This window comes from Amyelois transitella, chromosome 18 (assembly GCF_032362555.1).
Source record: "Amyelois transitella isolate CPQ chromosome 18, ilAmyTran1.1, whole genome shotgun sequence".
Taxonomy (NCBI): domain Eukaryota; kingdom Metazoa; phylum Arthropoda; class Insecta; order Lepidoptera; family Pyralidae; genus Amyelois; species Amyelois transitella.
In genome coordinates this window covers 4,404,076-4,419,719 of record NC_083521.1, presented here as the reverse complement: position 1 = coordinate 4,419,719, position 15,644 = coordinate 4,404,076, and the positions used below count along the sequence as shown (strand labels likewise).

Here is a 15,644-nt window from a genome sequence, read left to right as displayed (position 1 = left end):
CGCACTGACTTAAGATAAGCAATGTTTACATACTAATTTCGTAAAATTTTCAAGACAATTGTATGAATTATAGAGCTTACAAATATAAAACTCACCATTCAGTCTTTTTAAGACTGTTGGCTATGTCTACCCCGCAAGGGATATAGACGTGACCATATGTATGTATGTATCGTTATTTGTAATGTTAATTGAATTAACAATTCTCTACTGCAGATCAAAAGTCCGTTTTTTTCAAGAAAGAGAATTAATAGAAGATTATCTCTATAATTCCCATCATCTGCTGGATGATATCCCACTTCTTCATTACGAAGAATTTTTTTTTTTTTATTTGCGAATATAAAACCCGCTTATTTAACTTCGAATCAGTGTACTACAGTAATAATTCCACGTTTGAAACTTTGTAACGTCTGTCAGCTGTCATATTACAGGGTCACAGGCGTCACGATTCGTGAAATTAATTACAGAAAAAGCTCTCGGAATCCAGACTAACAAGCGTCATAATTATTCGATATTTAAATTAGGATTTTAAAAGTTTTTTGTTTATGTTTACACATAACTCGTATTTTTAGTAAGTATATGGCTGAAATAAAAAAAAATCTTTGCAATTATACTAAAAATATTTATCTTTTTAGTATAATTATAAATATCTTAGTAGAGATATGTCCAGCAGTTTACAAATGGTATATTATTTGTTTATTTAATTTTCATTGCTTATTGCATAAAGCTGCAATAGGTGAACTAAACCTTTAAATTCAAAGCCTTCTCTGAAAGTTCACTAATTTTTTAAAGTGAAAAAAATACAAAAAAAAACTTTTAAATTTAGATTTATTGTCTATAGCGGTGTCTAGCTTTGGTACTTCAATTATAAAAAGTGCTTGAAACAATACCGATTCGAAAATGTAGATAAATGTAATTCATAGAACTTATGCATTCTGCTGACTCTTTTATTAAGGTTTATAGCAGTGTTAAGGGTTGAATTTAATTAAAATCATGCAAATGTACACCTCTAACGCTAAAGACCCCTCCGCGTTCTTTGAGACGATTCTTTTTATTAAAATACTTGCCTGAAAGGGTTCAAATTCAGACGCCATTACTAATAAAATGAGTTTTTTTAGGAACTTATTTTGAAATTTAATACTTTTTATATATACTATATATATAAAAAGTACTATATATTTATTCACTCTACGATAGTCACAGTTTTTTGATTTTATAAAAACGTTTAAACTTTTTGTTTTCATATTCAATGGTTTATTGCTACCTCTTCCTCCTTTTTTCTGCTGGCGTTAATCCCTGTTACATCCTCACCTCTCTGTAGAGGAGACTAGGGTAAGCCTTTTTGCCTATGACCTAAGTTTTTACGCGAAGCGACTCCCATCTGATCTCCACAACCTTTGGGAGACTAACCCGCACTGGATCATGGTTACACATGTAGTCCGCCGAGCCCTTGTAGAAGAGGCAGAATGAGGAAATCTTTACTTGACATTACGAAACGTATGCATGGCAATATTCCTAAAACTGAAGATGCTAAGGTCCATACAGAGGATAAATGTCTAAAACTAGACCTCAAACCCTGAAGCATAGTGGCGTTTGGTCCAAATGAGAACTCGTACATATAAGTGAGAGAGAGAAGAAGAGAGAGACAGTGTTTCCAATGTATAATTTCTGTAAGGTTTCATCAAATTCGATAGACTTTTACCAAACATGTGAACTATCGCGTTTTTATTATTAGTTTTATTGTGACGTCCGTAAAATTTACATAAATGGGTACTTTTAAATATCATAAATTTAGTGATAAGAACCTTATGAAAAATGGTAGAAGTAACTGCCCTTTACATTTCTACCACTCATAGTAATAAAATGTTATCCCTTCGAGACAAAAAAACTAATAAATTACATACCCTTATCAAAAGTTATGCTGACCCAGTGCGACCAGATTAATATCATTATGCATATTAAATCATTAGCTGTGACCAAGGTTCCTTAATTTTAATGTTTTAATTTAACCCTCAAAGCAAAAGAGAGATGTGAAAATAAAAATTGAAAAGAGTTCTTACACAAAACAAATATTGTAACTTTATGTATAATTATGGCTTCATATAGGTAGAGTGTAAACGGGAACCGCGCGTGGAATGGAAAGGTGGACGTCCTGGCCATAGGTCAGGTCAACAGTACCTGAAACCGAGGAGGTTGCATGAATAGTTATGAATGTGGACGAAACGTAGTATACAGGTAAATATAAGTATACTGGCATCATATTAGATATATATGTAGTCTCTACCTAAATCCGAGTGAGGCGTGATTTTATTTATGTTAAAGTTAGGTCTAAACCACAAAGTGTGGCTGTACCTAGGTCTAGCTGAACCGTAACATATTTACGAAATAACTTCGCTTACAAAGTGTAATTAATTTCGCGGAATTATTAATTTGAATCATTAACAATTACGCTTGTAGTGTTGTAAGTGTTATAAAGTTTAATGGTGTCACGCGAAATATAGGGATGGGCTTGTTTTGCATATTAAAAATTTGGTTTTAATAAGTAAAAGTAGTGTATAGTATTCTATGTAAGTTCGGTAAATTCTGACCACTCTGAATCTGTTAGAAATATTTAAGGTACTTTGCTAAGACTAGCGTAGTCTCTTGTCAGGGGTCTCGAATGGAATCAAATTGGAACTAAAGTCAGAGTAGATGAGATATACCAAAGATCAAGAGGCTCCATTGAATTCGTCTCAAATTTTGATTATCGCTACCAGGGAAAGAGACTGCCCAATGTTCAGTGTACAATAATAATAGTGTGTAATTAGGCACTATTTTAACGGACAATATTGATTTATTCAATAATTATCTTGCAACTTAGATTGTCTTCAACTCTATGGTTTTGTAGTCTTAAAAATATTTAGTTCATTTCGTTATGCCTATGTCGTTCAACGATTAATGAAAGCTTAACAAATTCGTTAATCCAACGTGTGTAAACTTTTAGCATTGTCAAAAGTAAACAAACAGTCAGTTCTAAGAAGAGTATTTTTATGTTTTCATCAACTAATTAGCTAAGACTTAATGAGGCTATAGAACCCACAGCTGCCTCTAATTGCCGTCATATAATCTTTTCCAATTATAACACAAACCCGCTTGTGAAACAAATTGAGTTAATTGTTAATGAGAAGCTTAAATTTACCGGTTTGAATTTTAGAAGAAAATAAAATATGACTACCTGTCACTTCCTGTATTTTTCGAAAATAGGGATGAAAAAGTGTTTCAAACTCTGTATGATATTTTTAAAGAATGACAATCTTGCTGTTCTTGAAACTTAACTTGTAAAAATATGTACGGTTTTAGCATTGCTATGGTAATTTTTTTTTACTAGTCTAAGAATCAACTAACGCAGTTACTTCTGTTTTGGAATACATTTAAATCACTCTAAAAACATCACATTTCATCTCGACTTAATCGGAAAAAGAACCTGTCTGCCGAAAAAGCCGAAACGTTACCATTACGACAAAACCTCTACCAGGAATGTGACACAACCATCGTCGTCAAGAAATAGTGAGGTAATCTTACTAATTCGAACAGTAGTGCGGTAGAATCGATATTGAATTAGATTCCACCTCACGTTAGATTCGGAATCGGTCAGCGCTCCTCAGGGACGCCCCGCGACACCACGTGACCAGACTTCATCCCGGTTTGTTCTGTCTTGTTGAACTAAATCTACAGAACAGCTGCTATTGGTTTATTCTTTACGATGATTTTGTGTCCTTGTTAAAATATAGAATGTAGATGAAGCGAAAGAAGTATTGTCATTGTAAGCAGAAATGAAGTTTTTACTTATATCTATGGGAAAGACGAGTGATTTTTTGGAGTATGAGGCTGGTTTTTCAAAACCTTAATTTGATCGAAGAAAGTAGTAAGAATCTAAAATTCATTGTGAAACAAATTTTCTTTGTGGGTTTAAGTTTTGTCGTTATTAATAATTTAGTATGTGTAGTAAATAGCTTGGTCTTTGCTATGTTTTGTGAATCTTGTCTTGGCACTGCCCCTTTTTATACAGTACAGCGTGAATGAAATAAGGTATGCGATATTTTTAAGATTTAAACTTCACTTTTAATTAGTCCTTGGCATACATTTAAAAAAACGATTAAACATCTAGCAATTTACTGAAATACAGTTCACCTGCAGAACTCCACATTCAACTTAAGGAACATTATTGCTTTGAAGCAGTATGTATGGAGTTTTGCAGATGATTGTACATTCTTGTACAAAAGTACAACGGAATGCAGTCAGAAGTCTGCAGGGAACTATAACGGTAGACGCGTTGACCGATTTTGAGGAATGTGATACGAATTCGAATTGAATAATCTATTTCAAATGCAGAAAATTTTCATGTGCAACAAATAAGCTAACATTGGACTTTTTATTTTAGAGTAGCTGATAGTATTTTCCAACCTGACTATAGTCGCGGCTATAGATACCTCTCTAATCAGATTTCCGCAACCTCTAGCTTATTCTATATTGATTGGTTAATAGTCTTTTACCTATACTATCCCAATGACATGGTACTGATATATGGACCGACTAATAACATGACGAAACTATAGGTTTGGATTTTGTCATTTGGCTACGAAACCCTAATAAAAACCTTGGAGCATAGTAAAAAATAAAGTGAATAAAATTGTTAAGTTCATTGGACATAAGACTGCCCACGGGATGAATCTTAGCCGATTTGCACAATGTCAAAGCGAAACAACTAATAACATTGTAACTCATACCTAAATTGCCCAGATACATGCCCAATTGTTCATTGCTCATTTTGTTGATAGGAAAATACTGTATCAAATGACAGTTGATAATGTAAGTGCGATAACAATATAGGACAAGTAGGTATCTAGTAACAAGATCAAATTAGTTCTGGTTTAGATGCTGGCTAAAAAAAGAAAAGAAACACTAGTTAAAAAAAAAACATTGGCACAGACTGGAAAATAACGAGCATAAAATTGTTAAAGGCCCACAAGAGATGTGAGGCCCGGCAGATGTGTTGACCGATTTCGAGGTACAGCGTGAGGTGAATTACGATCAAATAATCGGTTTTGTAACGCTACGGCCATTTTAAATTGCTCCATTTGCTGTGATTGTACCAATTTTCTGACAAATAAAAATTGTAGGTATTGCTTCCTGATTGATAAAGTCAAAAAAACCATTTTAAGTAGGATATAGGTCTATATTATTCTGCTTGCCACAGTTCCTGCAATCATAATTATATTTCCTTAATTTATGAAGATTTCCTTAATTTCCATTACCAATTTCCAGCCATACTTATTATCTATTTGAAAACTTCCTCCTACCTTTAACAAACATACATATAATTATGTCCACATCCCTTGAGGGTAGCCACAACCAACAGTCTTACAATGGCCACGTTCACCTTTATTTTAATGTATACTGTGTACCTCTATTGATGTTATTTAAAAAAATAAAGTCGATCATAATGACAATAGTATAAAATCATACTACTAAAAGTAAAATTACACGGCTTAGAAATCTACTACACTTAGATATGAAGCTAGGTTTTATGCCAAGAAAGAGGATTTAAATATATAAGTCAAATTTTGGTGTTACATTTTGAAATAAATTTCGTGGTGCTAAATTGAACCACCGTTGCTTAATTTATTTATAGATCATCGTTCGATACACGTGCATGATAAGCCTTTCACCGATTCAGTACTAAATTAACACATAATTGTATATTGCAGAGTTGCTTAATTTATTGGCGTTTGAGAGAAATATTAATCAAAAGACGTTATCATTCATATCTGTTATTGCTTGTTGTGACTTTTATAAAAAATTGGTATGTAATTAGGGTTTATGAAATTTTGTCTTTTTGAACATCTTTGACATTAAAGATTGTGAAGGAGAACCTTTATTTAAAAGTTCAGGTACATGACCTTTAAGTCACGAATCTTAGCCCCCGGAAAATTTTCTATGTTTAATGTTAAAGAAGAATTGTCTTTGACTCAAAATATGAAAAAGGTACCCAATTTACAAACAATGCCTCAACATTTGATACACATAAAATGATTACAAAAAGATTTATAAGAAATCTCTTTGACTGGCAAAATAAATTATCATAAAACACATATCGCAGCCATTACATTCGGCCTAAAACATTTGTGAAAGCCAAAGTCTCACAAGTTACCGCGAACAATATGTAAAACATCTTCCTTCGGCTCATAAAAGAAATCACGGGGGTACATTTATAACGTAAAGTGCTATCAATGTTATGATCCTCAATCGTTGTTATTCAGATTTTCTTTCACCTTTTTTGGAAGTGAATGCGATCGCGTGATCCAAGCAGTTTTAGCCAAGCTGATGCCAGCATAGGGTAATAGCACGTAAGGTTCACGTCCCACTTTGTATTTTTGGATAGGCATCTCAACTGCAGTATTGATTTTCACGGAGTTTAGCCTTATCGTCTTGGGAGACATCAGTGAAGGATTTATTGCTCGGATTTACATGATAAGAGTAATGATAAATTGAGCTCTATTCGCGAGAGAATGGGGTTAATGTTTTGGAAATTATTACTGGGTAGGATTGTTTCGTGTTACGTGATTATTAGGAAATCAAATCAAACTTATATTGTATCGATGTGGTTTTTTTTTATAATTGAGATAAATATCAGTACACGTATGTGTTTAAACATATTATTTACATAAAATTTATTTCTAACGCCATTTAAAATTGTCTAATTGTACTTTATTATACCTAACTCTTATTTATATTTTTACAACAAACTCCGTTAGTCACAATATCAAAAGAAAAATTCTTAACAACTTTAATTCACTTTTTTTGGTTGCAGCTTGATATAATAGTGACTGCATGAGTGCTGTCAAGCACTTATGCAGTCACTGTTATGACAAACTTATAACACTTCTCTTTTTCAAAGGTAAATAAATAAATTGGCACAGTCAGACATCATTATATTGGAAAACCGTCTATCTGCGGTCTGAGTTTGTTAGAAACATATTTTATTTGAGATCACGTACCGTCAAGCGTTTTGTGCGATTCTTTCTCCACGTGTACAGTTATACACAAAACATTGTAGTATATTTTCATATATCAGTTTTAGAAATACGAGTATTCTTTTAGACGATGGGCTAGCAACCTGTCACTATTTGAATCTCAATTCTATCATCAAGCCAAAGCAAGCAAAGCATCAGCTGCTATTCACGAGGGCTATCAGTATTTTCAAGACTGTTGGCTCTGGCAACCCCGCAAGGGATATAGACGTGACTATATGTATCTATGTAGAAATACGATTCTTGAAATTCTCTTCACGCCTTTGGATTATATTGTATTTTTTGCAACTCAAGAAAGACAAAATTAATTTACCAGTTTAAGTTATAGTAAAAATCTATAATTTATTAAGAGTCAATGAATAAATTGGTAAATTACTTTATATACATATTAAATCACTCGGGGTAGGTAGAGTATAAAAAAAACTCGAAAGTCACTTCAAGGTTTTCTTAAACAACTCACAGAAACTGATCGGGAAATTTATCAGAGAAATAAAAATTAAAAAAAAAAACGAAATGAAATTATTTTAGTAATACAGGTTTTCAAAGTGACTGTACCAACACATTCTAAATGTTATAATGCAAGCACCGTGTGCTGGTTTCAACGTTTTACGCAATAACGAACGCCTCCCCCGATTCGCAAGTAAGACGTATTGACTGATCGGAATTTTCTCGTAACGTCTTGCATATTAAAGGAATATTTTATATATTTTATTTTTTGTTATCCGTTTTTGGCATAATTTTACTTGGAAAAAAGGAGTATTTTCCAATTAAATGCTATGGAGAAATATCTGCGCTACCATTATTAATATAGAGCAAAAATATACGGAAAAAAAATTACTATTTTAATATTATTGTTTAAAAAAAAATGTATTTTGTATTATAGCGCCAATGGAATCACATAATTTGTGAAAATTTCAGTTTTTTTTTTCTATCACGTGTAACGTTACGGAACCTTAAAACAATAAACAAATTTAACAAACTGAACACCTTGTCGTCAAATCTAATTCCGCCAAGTATTACCTACATTTATTACACCGAAGTGACAAAATTCAAATTTCTTCATTGCGATCTTTATCCAGTTCATTATGCGATTTAGACGGATGACAGTAGGAAGGTCATCCCATTTACATTTGGAATTAATCCGAAAAAGGACGTCAAAATAAAATTTATTACGCCCTAGATAAAAAATAAGTCGGAGCATAAGACACTTTTCTACGGTTTATAATAAAATTGAGGGGAAAAAGTGAAGAAAGGAATCCCCCGTGTAATACATTTATTCATTACGAAAGTAATTTAATGAAAAAAGGGCAAAGCTAGGGTCGCGGGCTTAGAACCGGTGTTCCGTACTTGAGCCGTTGTCAGGAGTTTGAGACGCCGCGAATCGTGACATTTGCTACCTTGGGATTACAAGCGGTTGGGCCCTGCTTAACGCGACAGGAAAATTGTGATACCACATATACCGCATATCTTGTAAAAGGTAAATGCATCGAAAATAAATAATAACTTTTCTATTCTTTCGAATTGGATAGCGTAGGGAAGGAATACTTTCTCTAACCTTTTTGGCTCAGGTCAATAGTTAAGATAGAGGGATAGTCGCTTCTTCATTAATGAAATCTTCAGAAATGAAAAACAATTAAAAATAAATTACGGTTAACTTGTGCCACAATTACGTTTTATTATTAATCGCGAACACTTCTTTATAAAACGTTACAATCTCAACAACAAACTTGATGTTTTCTTAAGAAAAATAACAACGGAAAAAATGCAAGAAGATTTAATGAAAACACAAGAAATTCTATTTCTGAACACCACATTTTCTTATACAAAGCAACCAAGTACAAAGGCACAAAGAACCTTAACTATGTCGTAATGACCACAGGACCCGGACATATCGCCCCATAAATATTCCGTTTTCTAATTTTCCCCGCGGAACACCAGAAAGGCCCGAGACGCTGAATGAGACTCTCAACTGCCTCACTTTAGGGCTAACATTCATCTCTACGAAGTTAATTGAGGCCCTGTGAACAGATTAACGAGAGCGCGGAAATGAAACCAGTTAAAGATCAATTTTCACGTCAAACTATATACCTTTTTTAAATAATTTCAGTTCTGTACAAATTTTTTGACGAAATCTTAGAACTGTTGTTGCAAGTCACCAAACTTGTTGACCATCAGCAGCTAGATACTGGCCACTTACAAAACAAATAACTGCGTCATGAAAAATAAAAACAATTCACAAGGTTAAAATTAAGCCATATTAAAATTTATAAATCTCACGTTATACCTCTCCTAAATATATATTTTTCATTATTTCTGTCGCTGCTATTCAGCAAACATAGTTGTAGCAAAAAAGCTCTGTCTATCCATTTACATTGAGGCAATGAAAACTCTGAAAAACTTATGTTAGGTTCTTCATAATGTTTTTTCTTACAGTAAGAGCGTGGCGGTTTGCATTCAAAATGTACGTTTAAATCAGAAAAGTTACTGGTACTAAATTACATGATGTGTATACGTATGAGTATGGTATCTGTTAGTAAATAAAACTTTTGTGAATGCACGAAACAGTTTGAATGTTTAAAATATTGAATGTTTGCCCTATATAAAAGTGAACTCACAATGAACTCTAGAGTACTCGATAACAATGGAGTGCCGAGGAACGCTGTCGATGCATCACGACCTTGCGATCCGTGACTAGATTTCTAATGTTTATTGCAAACGCAGAGTAAGGGATGATTTAGTCGGCCCGGGGGAATTTAAGAAGTACAATTTGCGGTCTTATCCATACGGATAAGGCCAAATTGTACTTCTTAAATTCCCCTAGCATACACTAGTTATGTAGCGTGTGACAACTGCTTCTTTTAATAAACTTGAGATTCTTCTTTTAGGCTTTCTAAGCCTTCCAGCTAAAAGTCCTTTCATGATTTGTGACAGTTAGTACAAAGTAAAGACGATGTTTATTCAATATTGAAATAAATTATTTTTGAAATAATTGAACATTTAAATATTATTCAATTTATACTTTTAAACATTACATCTTGAATGTTATAGCTTATTACAAAACAAAATGTAGGGCACGTGTGTACTTGCGTAGAAAGTTATAATTGGGAGCGTTCAAACTCAAAATTAATTAGTCCTCGCTGATAATTAGTCTAACTGAGACAGGCTTGATGGACAATGTGCTTGGAATTTCAATTTTATGTATTCCTCAACCCACTTTAAAAAAGAAGGGAGTTTTAAATTTGTAGCACTTTGTTTTGGTAACAATTGACGCAACCATAGTTGCAAACGTGTACATTGTAAAATTTAAATCTAGCGGTTTAGTTTTACTTAAGATTATGATTTTAAAAGTTAAATCTCTCATTGGCATTAAGTTTTGCTAAATACTCGTAGATATAGAAAAGATCACACATTCAGGAGTAACACGTACTATTTATGTTCCTAGATAAATTTATGTGGGAGCGAAGCCTGAAATGAAAAATATTCACAAATATTTTTGTATTGTTTCAGTATCAACAGTGGACGTAGACGCAGTTCTCGGCCGGACCGCGTCGTTGCCGTGTGACGTCACGCCAGACACTAACGAAGATCGCGTCTACATGGTGCTCTGGTTCAGGAAGAGTGGGGGTAAACCTATTTACAGGTAATTATTTTGTTTATGGTTTTTTGCTATAGTTACAAGTTATTTGTGAAAGTTACCCTACACCGACGAGCTTGCATGAACAGGGTTATGAATGTGAACGAAGCGAAAGATGTATGCAGAGATTGTGGTAAATATAAACATGTAGTCACTGTCTATCCTTTATATATAAGTCATTTAGTACCCTTTTTTTAAATTGTTCTTTTCTAACAGTGAACTAAGTATTAGTCAAAAGGGGGTCTTCGACCCAGCTGTGATTAAGTGCTTTACTTGGTCCTTAAGTCATAGGTCATTACAAACATATAATAAAAAAATATATACTTAACTGCCTAAAATTCAAAACAGTTGGGTCGCTGCCAAAAATAACTCAAAAATTGCACACGTTATGTAAAGAACGATTTATTTAGCCAGCAACCAAAAAAAGTCACAAAAGTGTTTTTCTCATCTGAGATACATGTATATGTTCTGAGCTTATTTATTTATGTGTATGGTAAATAAAGGCACGCTCAGATCTAAATTTTGATCATTTTATTTCTAATTTATATTTGCTCTAAAATTAGAAAATATGAATAAAGTTTCTTTTCAATTAACAGTATTAGTCTGATCTAATGAAGCGTTTGGCGCCGCCTTAAACGGATGAACGGAAGTCGGGGCAATCCAATTAGGAGGACGTACACCTACAGCAAAACACACTCAAGACTTCACTGGGCCTCGTTAGCGAAATCACGCTTGACGATTTCGTCCAAGAAGGTTTTGTCAATGTCCGGAGCTGGCTAATCAAAGACTTGAGTTTCTTGGATTGCTATGTTAACTTAAAATTTGAAGTGAATAAATAGAAAATAAAAAGATTTTATGATTTATTGTAAATCAAGAATTATTAATAATTACAGAATTTCGGAACCACGAATAAGAAGTGGAGATTGTTTAAAAAAAAAAACAAGGACACTCAAGACTTCACTAGGCCTCAGCAAAATGGCACTTGACGATTTCGCCCAAAGTTTTGTCGATGTCCGGCCTGACTAATCAAAGACTTGATTTTTAGACTAGCTTGTAGCTAAAAATTTAAATTAACTTTTCTGTTTATAAATGAATATACAATAAGTTTTTCTGACCATAAATGTTATAGGTATAGAAGTTTAGAGCCACGATTGTTATAAAAAAGCTTCAGGTTCTTCTGCAAAGGTTGCGAAGATCAGGCAGTGGAAGCTTTCTGTAAAAACCTGAGTAACCTAACAGGACCAAATCCAGGATAATGGTCAAAAGGCGTACCCTTTTCCCTCTATTCGCACCTCATGGAACAATTGGGAGAATCTGAATAAGTAATCTTAAGCACAATTCTTTTACCGTTTTGTCTATTTACATGAACAAAGATAGACCAATCATTACAAAGTAAAGTTGCTACCCGCGTCTTTCCTTATGTTCCTCAGACTTTAAAAACTGTAAACGATAGATAGAAGAAGATTTATTTGTATAAATGCTAACCGTGCGAAGCCGGGGCGGGTCGCTAGTATAGAATAATTAAATGTTAGAATATGCTTAAATGTCTTTAGCAAGATTGTAATTTGCAATAAAGGGCTTCTGACTTGGATGAATGATATAGATTTGCGGCTTCTGCTGTCAAGGGAGTCGACGACAAGGAGTGTTAAGCAAAACTATGAATAAGAAAGGAAAGTTTAATTCAACGAACAAATCACGAACATCAATTTGAAAGCCAATTATCGTCACAAGTTTTTAGACAATGGACAAAGAGAATGAGCTGTTTTGAGCATAGTTTAAGATTAATATTTTAAAAGCTTGGTTTGTTATTATTAATGTTTAATTTCAAAAGGTTTGCGAAGTCTGCGATAGAAAATAATTAATAGATTTCTTTATGTGCAATAAATTATACATATAAGTGAAGCTAGAGTTAGCTAACTTAAAAAAAAACAATTTTGCAATCAATTTGTTTTGTCTTGTAAAATTATTGATATGTTTTAATTGCAAAGTAGCCTTTGATCTAACAATGCGTAGTAAGTACTTAATTGTTACAATGATTTTGATTTCTGTGATCCTGTGACCTTCTATTTTTCTAACCAATATACGAAAATGCTATATGTAGTATTTGATAATAGAAGGTTTATTTGCTCAGTATAACTTTTTGCGTATCGCATGACTGTATTTTTTTGTATTGGTTATCGAACTGGGATCTGTCTAAAAAAATAGAGTATAAAATTTTTGTGTCAATTTAAGTAATAACGTACAAACTTAACATATGAACGACAAATAAGTTCGACACATAAAAGATAAATTTATAAAATGATGTAAATATAGTCACAACAAATTATAACTTTTAAACATACTTGACTGTTTGGTATATTTTAAGTAGTCTTTGTATAAACTGAGGATAAACAGGTAAACCTTTTGACCGTACGTAAATACGTTCCTATTGAATTCCGACCCTTTTCAAAAAACTTTTTTTTCATACACAAGACCTGTTTAAAATTATTGTGAAGGATTGTTTATGAGAAGGAGGGTTGAAATCGTTACGATAATTTTAGGTTTGTAAAGTTTTCTGCTTGACCATGTTATCACTTCAAATATTTGTAGTTGAATACTTACAAGGAAGTTTGAATGTATGGCAAAATCCATTTATTATTATATAAAAGAAGATTTTTATTTTTGTTTGTAACGAATCTACTATATCAACAAAACTCACCAACTGAACCTGACAAAATAGGTTATAGTGATGGATCAAGTTGGTTACTTTTGCTGGATAATCCAGCAAAATAAATAAAAAATCTTAAAATAAATAACTTCAAATTTAGACTTGCAAATCACAAATGAAAAAAAAAAGATAAATTTAATATTAATCATGCAAAAAATCACGAGTCATAATAACAGACGCTGAAAAGACATAACGGCGTTAATACGCGTTCAAATTGTTGAATTTACCTGTAACAGCGGGGCGCACAATCAAAATGGTTGCTCAAAGCTGGTAGCCTTATAAATTGGGATGGAGGTCGGAAAATTGTGAAAATGTTCCCCTGTCCGGAAATTGAAAAACTTCAGGCAGGCGCCAGCGTTCTTTATTCTAGAATTTGACAGTTTTTTTTAAGGAAAATGAATTTATTCGAGCCATGTGGCAATTTAACCGCCTTTAAAACTGACCCTCAGGTTGTTTTATTAAGATTTTTAAGCCGAATAAATTATTATTAAAATATTAATACTTTATGTTGTTTCACCATTTTCACTTTTAAGATGTTTTTTTTTTTTTGTTTTAGGTATAAATTTACCTAAAGTCCCCTATAATATATTTGGTCACTGTTAATTGCTTAACATATGTATATACTTACTTATAATCACATCTATATACCTTACGGGTAGACAATGTCTGTCTATTGCTTTATGTGATTGGCGCATAATACGCAATTATAATGAGCTTGCCTCTGAGTCCCAATTCGATGATGTCACAGTTCATAATGAAATATTTTCTTCTTTCTTATATATATTTCTTATATATAGACTTATATATATATTGATTTAAACAGAGACATACACAAGACAAGACAATTCTCTCAAATCTGCTCCCTTTTATTTTATTTCTAGCAGTATGGAGGCATTTTCAAAATCACACATCTTGTATCTTTGACAGTTTCGACGTCCGGGGCCGATCGTTCAACAAAGCTCTTCAGTGGTCGGACCCCGGGGCGTTCGGGCCCCGGGCCTACTTCGCCACCGTGGCCAGGCCAGCTGCATTGTCCCTTAGCTCGGTCCAGCTCGACGACGAAGGAGTCTACCGGTGTAGAGTGGACTTCAAGAATTCTCCAACGAGAAACTTCCAAATAAAACTCACCGTTATAGGTAAGATTATGACGGTAATTATTTTATTTGAAAGATGGTTATTTCAAACCGAAACGAGAAACGTCGCGATGCAACGCGTGAATTAAAATTTTGTCACGTGTATGCAGTGCAGTGTTGCGTCTCGTCTGGGTGTAGATCGACCCTTACACTCTTGGTTTCATTGATTTTTATATGAAAAAGGGGTAAGTAAGAAATTAAGATAAGAATAAAGATATTGTACATACAAAGTTTATTAAAATAGTATCTAAATCATTTCATGACAAAAGAAAGTCTTTGATATCTCTCTCTATAAACCTGTTATTATTTGTTAAGGTAGAATTTTTAAGCCACATATATCTATATGGTAATAAAAGTACTATAGGAAGTAGCTGAACATTGTAGAAAACAATTAAAAACGGAATAATATAAAGGTATTACTACGCTATCAAAGTTTTTATCTCGGTAAAATTTTTATGAGTCTCTGACAGGGAATCAATTTAGCCATTACGGCAGAAATGGTAGGAGCATCGTGGCTACCGAGTAATGACATCTCACAGACATTTTAATTATGAACTGTCGACTGGGATACCGCCTCTCAACTGACGCTGATAAAACCTCCCGACGGTGCCACAGATAAAATCTGCAGGCGACAGGCTAAATTTAAAAGGAAATTAGATTTGAATAGATCAAATTGTCTGAACGTTATCAGCGATGATAACTTTATTTATTCATTATCCCACTTCGTTTACGATTCTATTAACTTTAAATTGTTTTCGCGTAATTCATGATTCAATTTCATATTTATATTATTCATAGCTTTGTTCCGTTCTGGAACGTGACTTCGCTAATAATAATTGCTCGAACTTCCAAGTCGTGTTTTTAAAGAAAAAAAACGTAAATCATGAAAAATAAATAGCGTCGGTAAGCGGCGGGAAAACTACCCGTCGAGTTTTTCAAACAAATTACCCCATTCAAGGTGACGAAAGACTCAAGCAAAGGAGATGAGGGAACTAAATTTCTTTTGCTGAGAACAAAACGTTTAAAAGTAAGCCTACGCTGCATATATGTAGCTCCATTGAAACCCATTAGAGTCCTCGCACTGAGAGGTAATTTGCTCGCAG

The 15,644-nt window shown here is 33.3% G+C and overlaps 1 protein-coding gene across 1 annotated transcript in view; it reads left to right on the top strand.

Moving 5' to 3' along the window:
• LOC106129182 (synaptogenesis protein syg-2) overlaps positions 1-15,644 on the top strand; it is a 122,365-nt gene that overhangs the window by 90,271 nt on the left and 16,450 nt on the right. Inside the window, exons 3-4 of the mRNA XM_060949172.1 lie at positions 10,575-10,707; positions 14,336-14,544. Of these exons, the coding sequence (XP_060805155.1) occupies positions 10,575-10,707; positions 14,336-14,544 (342 nt within the window). The remainder of the gene's footprint in view (positions 1-10,574; positions 10,708-14,335; positions 14,545-15,644) is intronic.